We start from the raw sequence: 13,255 nt of genomic DNA on the forward strand, positions 1-13,255 counted from the left end.
TATATTATTGATACACACAATATATTATATGTAGGTATGTACTATGTATAAGGAATCATAGCCGGAGATCATTGTAAATATTTGTGAATGGGAAATGGGGACTATATGGCCTCCTCACCGCCCACAAACATATCAATACAAACATTTTTAACAGAAACACTAATTACACACCCCCCTAGTAATTTATTATAAATATAATAAAACATTTATTAAACTAAAAATATTAATAATATTTAATACGTCTATTTTGGAGGATAGAAAACATTTGAGGAGATGAAGCTCCTTCTCCGGCTGATTACCATACATGAAGAGAACTATATTTATATATATTTAGAATTTAATGAGGGCGATAACTTCTCTACACACAAATGTCTAGATTGGTATAAAAAGAAAATAATGTTCAGTAAATAATAAAGTTATTTAAATAGTATAACTACACAGCAATGTAGGTTAGTGCTGAAAGGGGTTAGGATCTTTGTACGATTTGAAAGTCCAAGTCTGAATAGTCGTGACCCATCTTCCACGTCGTGATATCGGTTTTTTAAATCTACCATTTGAACACGTGAGTACGTATAATGTCATTTGTTTCATTAAACCTTTCGTTTTACATTTCGTGATGGTTAAATGTTCATGAAATGAAATCTTATTAAAATTAATTTTGTGTAGCACACGCGTTTCGCGGTTTGGACATAATATTATAGTCAAATGGGGGAATACAATCCGGGTCTGATAATTATATTGCTACACCTTGATATATTATGTGGTTTGCAGACATTTGTTGAATTTGCCTTTTGAATTTACAAGTATTAACATTTATAACTTAAGTAGGTGCTATTAGTAATTAGTTTCAAATTAATTGTAGCATGACAGTAGTTATATTATACACCCATGTGGAAAATGGTACCACTACTTATTATATTGAGTCAAAATTCTTTTTTCAAAATTTATATCTAAGTGAATCGAAAATAGATCACGTTATAACTAGATTAATCTAGTCAAAAGTGTATACCTTTATTTATTAGGCTCGACCAATCTACTTTTAGCTATAACTGGGAGTCTTGCTAAGATATGTGACAGTTTTTCAAATCAATTGGAAATATGCCTCTTTAGTGTAAGATAAATTATTGAAAAAAAATAAATATCTTGTGCACAAAATAAAATCTTTTCGTTAACTTGCGCCCTAGAATTAAGCAGGCTATAGAATAAAATTAAGTACACAATACCTGCAGGCTGCAGGCACCTATTACGTAGGTTTATAGGTAATATCAGATAGGTACGATAAACTGATAAGTATAATTAACTAACTATATTATAGCCATAAATTGCTTTACTGCGGTTTATTATTATTAAAATGTATATTTATTATTTGTATAGTAACTACACATTTATAATTCGTTAAAATAATGTTAAATAATTTCCATCCGATATTATTTCAGGTTTTTTGGCCATATGAGTCAAGTCGCGGTTAACCGCTAAACACGTGGAATTGCTGGAAAAAGACGTACTACTGGCGGTGTTTTCGGTTTGGCTAATTGCCGATTTCAGCAGAGTCATTCTGGCAATACTCTCCCTGTTTTTCCGAGTCATCTCTGCAGCTGTAGATTCTATATTGTTGACGTACGGTCGGTCCGTAAATAATCGCAGAAATATCTCTTTTTGGGTGCACGACGGAAGGATTTGCCCCAAGAACTGTAACCAGGCGACATTTTCGTGCACAGCTTTGCGGTAGTCCTCCAGCGAAATCCTATTATCGCGATCCTTGTCCACCTCGGTCATGACGAAATCGACGAAACTCTGATCATACTCCTCCATGTTGACTAATTTACACATTTTCATGCTGTTCCTTCTGGCCATCACTAACACGTCCTCTTTTTTTATGTACCTCGGTGACCTGATCATTTCCGTGTAGACTTCAAAGCAGAAGTTAATCAAGTCGGCTAGGGTCCCCTTTAACAGCATCGACAATACCCTGACGAACTCGGGACCAGTCAAGTATTCCTTGTTCGTTTCGCAACAAAGCAGATAAACTTTATCTACGGAATCTACGTTTCTCACCCCTAAAAAAACGTCCATGAACTGTATGAAGTTCAACTTCTTCATAGGTTTCGCGTTGTCCTTTGTTAGCATGTAGTGCATTTGTAGTAATCGGAGCACTTCTATTTTATTGAAATGTGTTGTGCGCGAAAGCTCAGTCGCGATGTCTGAATATCTGTGTTGCAGACGTATGTCCAAGGTCGCTGGCAAACGTTTATTAATCGGCCTATAAGGCATTTCGATTTAATTTGTATTAAGGAATAATTTTAAACCTTCTGTGATTAAAAAAGCATTTCAAAATTTAAATATGAATGAATGTATTATTTTGGTTGTATTGACAACCAGCGATACACGTGCTTTTATATTGATATTTATTTTCATGGAACCAACGACAGGAAACGTGACTGCATTGTGGCCAGTGGCCGATTTAAGGGTTCAAATTAACTGCAAATCCATTGAGTGGTCTGGTGCAAAATACATCAGTAACATACGTACCTACCAACGAAATTGTGTTTTTTATTAACCTATCCTAACAACGGTAGGTAAATGTCTGCAATATAAAATGTATTTATTGTTTTGTGGTGACAATTAAAAAAAAAATTAAATACATGATAATTATGTATAGTTATTTTTTTACTATAGGCCCCAGCCCCCAGTGCACAATATATACGAGATTCAACGGTATTTGCCAACTAAATGACTGCTGTTTCTGTAATTGATTGTGACATGATATTCTTGATACCATTAAACTATATTTATTTGATACCTATAGACCTATATGGACTGTCAAAGTTATTACGAGAATAAAACAAATACCATATCAACAGGCTCGTCTTTACATGATTTATAAACTTAACCAATGTGATTAAATTAATTAATATAAAAACTGGTTAGAAAAGCTCATGCTGCGAGTGTGCCGAATTCCCGGTTTCTAAACGTATTTTAATGTAACGCAATGAATTATAATTCCATACACAATTTATGTACCGACAGTAGTTACGGATAATAAATAAATAAAAATCGACAATATAATATTATATCAACAATCGTAACTACCTATGTAGGTGCTGCAGGCAATAAATAAATCAACAATATAATATCTATAATTGTAGTCAATTCACACAAAAATTGACCCTAAGTATATAAAATACGAGTAATTTTCATTAAAATAAAGATTGGTAATTTTCATATTTTCAGGTAGTAAGAAATAGAAATTGTAATTTGCACCAAAATTGTAATCGATTATTATTTCCCTAGTATACTTACGTACAACTTTCGATAGTAGAATACTGAGATGTGTGAAGCTTAAGACACATAATATTTTGAGTGGGTTAGTTTTGCCTTTTTATAATATTATAGGGTAAGTCAGTATTAACTTAAAAACTAGGTATGTTATAAGTTATAACAGTCATATAATATGACAAACATATTATTATAATAAATAATAATTGCATTATTTCAGACAAAAATATAATTAAAGTCTGTATAAATAGCCATCAACATTTCCTTTACAAGATATATAAAGTGAAAAACTATTAAAACTCCTTGAATTTAAGAAGCTATCATTTTTTGAAAATTCAAAAACCATTAGAACACATAATCTTTGCGGACAACATAATATAAAACATATCTATTACCTATACTAAAAATAAAATAATAATCTGTCGACTATCATTATTACATTTAGGACAATATAAATAAAAATATATATTTAAATTATATAAAAATGTATGGCAGTTATGAAGTAAATCAATCAAATAATCTAGATGTTTTGTGAAAACAACTATTTAAAACGAGTGTATCATAATAAATAAATTTAGAATAAATAAATTCTTTAGAATCAAAAAAACTGTAAAAACCAATTATTGATAAAAACAAAAATCAATAATTTTCGAATTTTTAAAAATAGTTATATTGGAAAACTAAAATTGTTTATCAAACCTATGTGAGTCAATGAGGATACCGACGAATAATCAATTTGGCAAGTCTTGACCATCAAATATTCGATAATCAAATACCTACATAGATAGATACTCATTTTGTGCAATAATTACAAACACTATTTTCAACTAAAAACGGTTTTGCCAATTACACACTATTGGTGCAAATTAAGAACACCCGCAGTGGTTCAAATTACAAACTCCTTATGTATGAAAAATCGTAATTCGTAACTAAATATAAGTACTGGTGAGGGTAACCAAAGGACAGGACATAACAAGGAAGTAAGGTGTTCTAGACGTCATATCGTGTTTAATGCGTTAACGCGGTAATGTTTTTAGCGGCTAAAATATTATAAAAAGCAGATGAAATTTTTTTTAACCATAAAATAGTGACAATAAATGGCTAGGTGACAACACACAGACAAAATAACTAGACATTTTCGGAATCTTAAACATTTTGATTTTTTTTTTCATTCATCAGGTCTATAAGTTTCAATAATGATATTATTATAAACATCGGTAATAATACAGTTGTTGTATGACAATGGTTAAATAGTTTTCAAAAGACGCTAGTGCGACATTCGAACGAATACAGTTTTCATTCGCAGACCGGTTTCGACTGTCGTACGAACAACTCGGCCAGACTTAGGTACAAAATAAAAATAATAAATAATAAATTAATAGTCTAACACGTAAATACACGCTTAATATCAAAACGCGACGCTCCGGTGATCACGCCGTCCGCCGATGAGGTCTACTGCGGCTTTTGGCCAGAGTAAGCCACGTCGTGGGCTTCGGGTCTGTGAAAGCTCCGGCCGTAGTGATGGGACACCGACTCGGATTCGTGTCCGCCCTGTTGGGGTTGGAGCAGCTTCTTGAGCGCTATGATGCCGGACAACACCAGTGCGATCTTGCTCAGCAACAGCGCCTTTCCGGCGATCAACGCCAAGATCTTGAACGCCATCGGGCCCATGACGGCCGCGGCCATCATGCCGGCCATCATCATGGCCTGTTGCATGGCCTTGTCCTTCTTCTTGCGACCTGCGAACGGCACGACAAACCCACCGATTAGGATAGGTACAATATACTCGACTTCCGTCGCTTTGGGGCGAATTTCGTTTGGGGGGTGTGGTCGTGGGGGGATCGATCTGCCCCTACGTGCATCTGTATTTCCAGTGGTATCATATCGGAATGCCAAAGGTGCGATCTATCCGTTTATCGTATAACAATGATAATATTATAGGTAAAGTATAGACGATTTGATTTTCTTGTGGATTAAATATTCTGAAAAATCTTTTAATCTGACCATTATCTTATACCGAGTGGTGTAGAGGGAAAATCGAGTCGCCCACCCTCTCCCTCGAAACATGTCTAAATACCCCTTTCCTGATGACAAATATAAAAATTAAATATTTACATTTCAGAGGTAACCAGGTAATATTTTTGAATTAGATTCGTGTCGACCGTTTGGTAGGTACCTACCCAATTGACTTATATAAATTATCGTTTGATTGTGCGAAGACTCTATGGCGAACTATTTTCCTATTGATGGACCAATAATACCACCTTAATTTTCCTTCTATTAGCACAGAGTACTGGAATCAAATTAGAATATTTATAATTTAATCCTGTCATAAGCTACTATACCTGTATTAATGATTTTCGACTCACGTCCACGTCATGGAGACTGTCTACACTTCCAAAAAAAAAACCCTACGATCCTACGACCAATACAAAAGAACTCCGTCATACTACTGAGTGGCGTTTTGCCATTGTCACCACATCTGAAACTTAATATTATATTGCGGGGCAATGTGGGTTACGGGGTTATAGGTTTATAGCAGAATCAATAATATCCATAGGTACCCGATACTACCCCTAAGTCGTGAAAGGGAGGTTTCTCGGAATTTCTAAGACCGTTCTATAAACTAACGAATCACGGTAATACATACGTATAGTGCGCAGTATAGCACCTAACGTATACTGTCTAAAGGGTAAGTAATGATGAGAGCTCATGACATACAATAAGATCCACACGCCGTCGCCACGAAACGATCAACGGCACCGTGGCCAACATGACGGCGGGTCTCGAGTAGATATCATACGAAATATTAAATGTTCATTTATAGCTTCGGCGTTGAAATCGCCGAGTTGTGAAGTGTGAAAACGATATAGTCGGGATATTTTACAATGTGATTCCCTTAATACGATTTCTCCCAAACTAAGTCTTACGGACGATCGATTCGAGTTCAACAAAAATCGCAATGTCGACGGTGCATATCGACGCGTGCCTATACATCATACAATATATTATAAGTAACATAGGTATTATGATGTTCAATTATTTATTTACATAATTATATACGTGGCGGCACCGGTGTGACGATACCCACAAACACGGACGTGCCAAAAGATAAAACGTACCCATATTATACGTCCGTGTGAACTGAATTTCCAAGATCGAACTACTTCGAAGTCGACTTCGGTACGATGTACTACGAATAGTAAAATATTAAAAAGGCATTGAGTAGTTCGCCTTTGAGTGACGTTTTTTCAGGAACGTTTGTCTCGAAAAAATGTTAACTTATGTGGCAATAATATCATGTCATTACAGAGCAATGTTCTTGAAAAAATTATATTCTTAAAATTGTTTACTGTTACCTACCATTTGTACGTATTTTTTGCTATTTTGAAATGAAAACTTAAGTTTTTAAAAAATTAAGTAGTAATAAGTGATTAAAGTTCAGATGAGCGGAATAGTGGACCAACATTTTAATAGCACAGTACCACTCTGTGCTCTGCTCATCAAAACTTAAAATTCAAAAACTTTTGACAAATTACTACTCATCTTCTTGTAAGTTTAAGTTGTACCTACTTAATAATTGTCAGAACTAATTGTAATTACAAAGTTTAAACGAAACAAAAAAATGACAGCTCATTGGAAATTTGATATTCATACATCGAAATACTACTCAAAATATTCTGCTTCGAAATAAAAAATAAATTGTTTATCGTCATTGAAAAAAAGTAATTTAAAAAAAATAATTGTCATTGTGTTATGAAATCTCAAATTAGGTACCTATGTAATTTCAAATATTTACTAAACTGTTTCAACTTTTCGAAAATACTAAGGAAAACACTTGAATAGATCACAGCTATTGTGTATTATTACCTTTCTTTCTCGCCGTCGTTTTTTTAGTGAAGGGTTTTTATATAATATATATATATGTCACATTGGTCTCGTGAAAATCGTGAAAAAGATTCTAATTATCAAGTGGCCCACCCACACGTTGCATGTGAAGGAACAATTTATTATTATACACTCCTAGCACCCACTCGACTTAAAGCCCGAAGCGTTTACAAAATACCGTCGCAACAGCATAGGTGACGCGCGTCGAATTCGCTCACCTTCTTGGCCGGCTCCGTCCAGCGCGATGGTCCTGGTGGACATGAGCCTGTCCATGCGGCTGGCGAGCATGTCGTCGAGCAGGGCGTTCTTGCTGTCGGCGTCCGGAGCGGCGTCCAGGGCGGCGCGGTCTGCCCGGTCGGCCTGCGGGTCGACGGCCAGCGACTTTCCAGCCCTGGCGGTCAGCGTGACGCCGTCTGTGAGGGTCAAGGCGGGCTTGCCCAGGGCCCGGTCGAGGGCCGTCAGCGCTTTGGACTTGAGGCACACGGTGGCCGGTCCGGCCGCGTCCACGTCGCCGAAACAGTCGTCCAGCACCGACCACAGGACCGTGCCGAATCCGGCGGAAGCCGCGGCGCCGCCGTCCTCTTGCCGCTGCTGTTGCGGTTGTTGCGGTTGCTGTTGTTGGTGTTCCACGGGCACGGAAGCGGCGAGACCGCAGACGGCCAGGGCTACGCAAACGGACGACAGTGCGACGGACGGAGGAGACATGACGCTGCGGATTACAGGATTTTAGCGAGTGCCGAGTGTACTGTCGTCGTGTTCGGACTGGACCGTCGACGGTGTGGATGTGATGGTTCCGACCGGGTGGCCGGAACCTTATATAGGCGCGCGCGGCGTGACGACCACGGCGAGTGTAGCGCTCGCGTACAGGCCGCGCGCGCCCCCCGTCGGGAGCACCGTGCGAAAATAATAGACGGTTTTCTGGTGCGCGGGCGGAGGAGCCGGGAGCCGGGAGGCGGGGCGGTCGGGTGCCTCTGCGGCGGTGTCCCTTCCGCGGACGGATCCGAGCGGCGGCGCCGTCTCTCGCGCGCCGCGTTGACCAACTGACATAAAAAACAAACGGCGGTGAAACCGTTTTCCAGCGAATGCCGACGACCGCCGCCGCCGCCGCCGCCCCTTTCGACCGCCGCCGCGAACCGCCCGCGCGCGTCGTCTAATTGACTTCCGAGTTATCAGACCGTGTATCGCCCGCGCGTCCGCATTGCGTGTATTATTGTTATTATTATTATTATTATTATTATTACTATTACTGTGATGGTCGTCGTGCGTACATCATAATATTATTCCGTACGTCATTTATTATAAACGCACCGGAAACACGTATGCGCGCGTGCTAACGATATCGTTGTAATGACGGCGGCGGTGTCTCGGTGCTCTCGTCGGACGAACAGTACGACACCCGTTGAATGTGCCCACCCGAGTTTCGGGTACCTATGTATGTTGTATCCGACATCTTTTGAAATCGATTGCGGGTTTCGTTCGTTTACTGAAAAACGACGTACTTTTTTGGTCGTTTCTCGAGTTTTTAGATTCCGAGCGGACAACGTATCGTTTTACAACGATGTGCGTGTGGTTTTTTTTGTGGTTTTTCGTGTCCGAGTGCACGAAAAGTGATAGTCGAAGTTATGCCTCGATTTTCAACTACGGTTACTTCTCCGGTTGACGTGGTTGATGCGTCCGGGAGGTCAAAATTTGAAATTCCCGGTGAAAAGCTCAACGTTTTTCGTTTTTGAAAATCAAAAAAAATATTGTGGGACGGCGGGAAATATTACTAAAAAATTGGCTATTGACAAAATCGATTTAGTTTTTGGCGTAACTCTAAAAAAAATTAGTCTAGATACATGCGGTCTCCAATGAATGCTTGTATTAGAATGTTCAAAATATTATCACCCATTGCGTTGATACATAAAATAATTATTTTATCATTTCTTATAGGTACTTATATTTTCAAAATGTTTTAAACTGTTCACAGACATTTTAATTTTTCAGTATTTTTAATTTTATTTCTATAAACGTCCATTACAATAGCAGTTTAAAAAAGCCCAAACGAAAATAGGTTTTGGTAGGTACCTATGTATACCATATTTTGCTGGTTAACCTTATCCATTTTGCCGTTACAGCTTACTGTTTTTAAAAAAAAAATTGACCGAAATTTTTTTGTTTTTGAAAAATATCGAAAATCCTCAACTTTCCTATAGTTTGAATTATTATTATTTAATAAAAGTTTTAATTGTAAAAGGTACTATGATTATTATTAAGTAAAGAAATATTTTACACAAAATGAATGAGGTAGCTTTAAATTCTTATATAATTAATACTAGGTACAAAAAAGTAGTACTAGAAGAGAAAAAAAATTGGTGTATTGTAAAAATTTTACTTTCTCTTAAATTATTTATATATATTTTACGCCAATCGGCAGTTCACAATAATACATGTGTAGATAATAGCAATTAAGTAACAATTAACAATAACAAAGTTTTAATAAAGCTATACCAATAACCAAAAGAGTACTAATGATATGAGTGGCCAGAATGTCAGGTTGTTTTGCAAAGCACATGGATATTTTTACTTTTGACCTTGCCCCCCCCCCCCTAAATTACAAAATTGATATTTTAAGTGGCAGCGGATCCGATTTTCTACCCGAAACCACCTACAAAGTAGAAAATTGAATCATTTTTACAGCCTCATAAGATGATGGCAGACGGGAAAAAAACACATCATTTTAAATATGTAAAATCAATACATCACTCAGCTCAGTATCTATAACTAATTAGACACTTGAGAGTTTAAGTTTAATTTTAATGGTATGGTAATTTCCAGAGTGGACGGACACTTTAACACACATAGGTATAATACCATAATGTTATTATGATTTACGATTGTGGACTATAATACTTGACCGCTGCTGGCTCACAGTAATCACGTAGAACTACTACAGCGGCTATACTGTCAAACTAGGTACCTACCAATGAGCCATACTTTTTACACTTCAAGAGTTCACAAAAAGTGTTGTGGACTTTTTTTACTCGTGCGTATTATAGTACTTCAAGGAATTTAAACACAAATTATCGAATCGCCTTATGCCTTGCCGCCTCGAGCTGTAAACTATAACATTTAAATCTAATATTATTTTGGCGAACAATAATAATGAACTCGATAACAGGACGACGAACATTTTTGCGCGAAATGAATTGGGACTGCGGGACATGTCGAAAACTTTTGCGGGCAGTAAAATCAATGGTTCGAGACAATAATTATTGGCGTAGACAAACAGTCGCCGTCTAGTCGTCCGGTAGCCGGCAATGATTTCCGCTCGCGCCGCTCTGTCTGGAAAGGCGCGTCTTGTCGTGTAATATTATTAGGTACACTATCGTCAATGGACGTTTTATCGTTTCGGTTCAGAGCCAGACACAAAAAATACCTATTGTATAATAACTATATTGAAATTTTTTTAAATTTAATTTCAAACTTAATAATATTGATGAAGGTATAATTGTGTGTGGTTAACAGAATGCAAGTATGCAACGATAATATTATGTTGATGTGTGTCCAGTTCACTGAGATGACGCATAAGTAATATTAAAATATTTTTCATTTGCAGAATTTAAATAAACATGGAAATTGTACCACTCAATCAAAAAGAAAAGTAGGTATACCTACGTCTCGTGCCAGTTACACTTTATAGATTGTTTATAAATGTTCGAAAATCTTGTATTTGTATAGGCAGTAGGTACTTACGTATAGTAAACAAGGTAGTTTGTGACTACAAGTAGGTAATAGGTAACAATAATTATGATTATAATAATTTTACAAATCACAAAAAACAACAATGGGTCTGTAGATGTACCTACCGTGTATAGTGTAAAATATCATAACCAAAATATCATAACCAAATATCTTAGCGACAAAAGTAGATAATATTTTATTTCTCGTCCAACGAGTGTGACTATAATGTGTTGTCAAAATGATTCGGTTATAATATCATCATAATACATTCACGAAACATACGTATATTATATACATATGGTATGTTCGATAAATAATAAAAGGCACGTCATTATAATGTGTCATTTATACATGAAGAGTGGAGTAGCCAGGTGAGTGGGTGTTAAAAACCCCAATCCCCCCGTCTATTTACATTTTTGACCTAATAAATGTGTTATTTACATATTATGAAAACTGTACAAATCTTGGTTTAATTTATACTAAACCCCCTCTCCCCTATCTATTTCAAAATCTTGCCTACGCCAATGTATAGGTGCGCACAAAATCTTCGTTTAAATCATCTAGCACCCTGCACAATCACTAACATTAAAAGTATAAATGACAGTCATACATACATTTCTAAAGATCTATAATATGAGATATTTAACTATAGTGAGTTATTATTACTGCTATTTACTATATATGACGAGTAATAAACATAATATACAGGACTGTGAATTTAATGCACTTAAAAACTATTAAATATGCATGCATATATGGACTAAAATCTGACAAAATATGCTCTAAAAATTCTTAAAATATGCAAAAAAAAAACTACAAAAATTAAACTTTAATTTTTATTTTTTTCATTAGTATAATTTTTTTGTTAATTTTAGTTTAAATATTAGTATTTTTACTTCTTGGTATAAGTATATGAGTTATTGATCTTAACTATAGTCTTGGTCTTCGTCGTATACAAGATCTATAAAAGAAATATAAATTATATAAGTAATATAATTAAATATAATTAAAATTTTATATTTTACTTTTAAAGTAGTTATTGCATTGAACAACCAATGATTTCTTCAGGTTTTCGAACTTTAAAGACCTCCTGTTTGGTGCCAACAATGCCAACAAAGTTTTATATAAAAAAAAGAGCGTTCTACGTCTGACGAAGTTATTGGGGCAAACTTGAAATACGTCATGTCGCTACTGGTTAAATCTTCTGGTATATCTAAATCTACGTCATTTTTTTCGCCAGTTAATATCTTTGAAATATTTTACATAATTTGAAACCCTTTTTTTGTTGAGTACTGTTTGTAAAAATAGAATAATTTCGATAAAACTATAAAAATTATAGTTTATACTATAAGATTGACCGAAAAAATGTAAATATTACGAAAAAAAAGCATTTAAACAAAAAAAATTATTAAAACATGTATTTATATACCCTAACCCATGAAATATGCAAAAATATGCAAAATTAAATTTAGTATTTGAACTACAAATAAGTCAAAACAAATTTTGGCCGAATCCATTTTTTTATAAAGTGTAGCAAAAAACACATGCAAATGCATTAAATTCACAGCCCTGATAATAGAATACTAATACATATAAGACTTAAAAGTAATTTAGCTTTTTTTCTTCAGACACATTCTTTACGAGCTTTGGATTTTTACAAAACGTTTTGTCGACCCTGTACTTAGTATGCTAACTACATAGTTAATTTAAATTTAAAAAATACTATGACTCTTAAATTATTGGATTATATAGTCACTTTTATTTAAAATTTAAATGATTTGATACAAACTGTTATCAAAATCACATTCAATAAATAGTTACGGCTTTAAAAAACATAAAAATCTGTTGTTTGATTAATTAAACAACGTTTAATTTATTTTTGAAACTATATAGGTGGGTATTACGATAATAATAATCAACATTTATAAAGATATTTAAAACGCATAAACTTTTACACGTGTTGAAGATTGCATTATTTCTGAATATTGTTGTGAAATTGACCACATAAATATGATACGCGGTAAAGATTATGTTAACTAGACGATTAAAATAACTAATTTCGTATGTAAATTATTCAGTGTTTTTACAAATACACATTATTATTAAAAAGTACACACAATATTTTCAAATTCACACTGATATTGAAAATCTACTAATGCATGGCGGTTTATCGTGCAGTTATTTAAATTTTATATTATAATTGGACTAATGTACATATTTTATAATATTATACAAACGTCTAAAATATATTCTGAATCATATAATCATGCAACCGTGCAGGTACACATTTTGTTTTAATCTTGTTTACATACATTTGATTGTCGTGTTACACATTCTATACAAATAGATACTTAGCAAATGTATTAAT

The 13,255-nt window shown here is 35.1% G+C and overlaps 2 protein-coding genes across 2 annotated transcripts; both read right to left on the reverse strand.

The window, feature by feature from the left end:
* Positions 1-1,395: 1,395 nt before the first annotated feature.
* On the reverse strand, positions 1,396-2,271 carry LOC111031310 (EF-hand calcium-binding domain-containing protein 1-like). The gene has a single exon (XM_022311192.1). The coding sequence runs from the start codon at positions 2,269-2,271 to the stop codon at positions 1,396-1,398; it is 876 nt and encodes a 291-aa protein (XP_022166884.1).
* Positions 2,272-4,264: 1,993 nt separating this feature from the next.
* Positions 4,265-8,105, reverse strand: LOC111031305. Its single transcript, XM_022311188.1, has 2 exons — positions 7,383-8,105; positions 4,265-5,015 (listed from the first exon to the last, which is right to left on the reverse strand). The coding sequence occupies exons 1-2, from the start codon at positions 7,867-7,869 to the stop codon at positions 4,729-4,731; spliced, it is 774 nt and encodes a 257-aa protein (XP_022166880.1). The 5' UTR covers positions 7,870-8,105; the 3' UTR covers positions 4,265-4,728.
* Between the last annotated feature and the right edge of the window lie 5,150 nt (positions 8,106-13,255).

Source organism: Myzus persicae, unplaced genomic scaffold, assembly GCF_001856785.1.
Source record: "Myzus persicae strain clone G006 unplaced genomic scaffold, MPER_G0061.0, whole genome shotgun sequence".
NCBI classification, from domain to species: Eukaryota; Metazoa; Arthropoda; class Insecta; order Hemiptera; family Aphididae; genus Myzus; species Myzus persicae.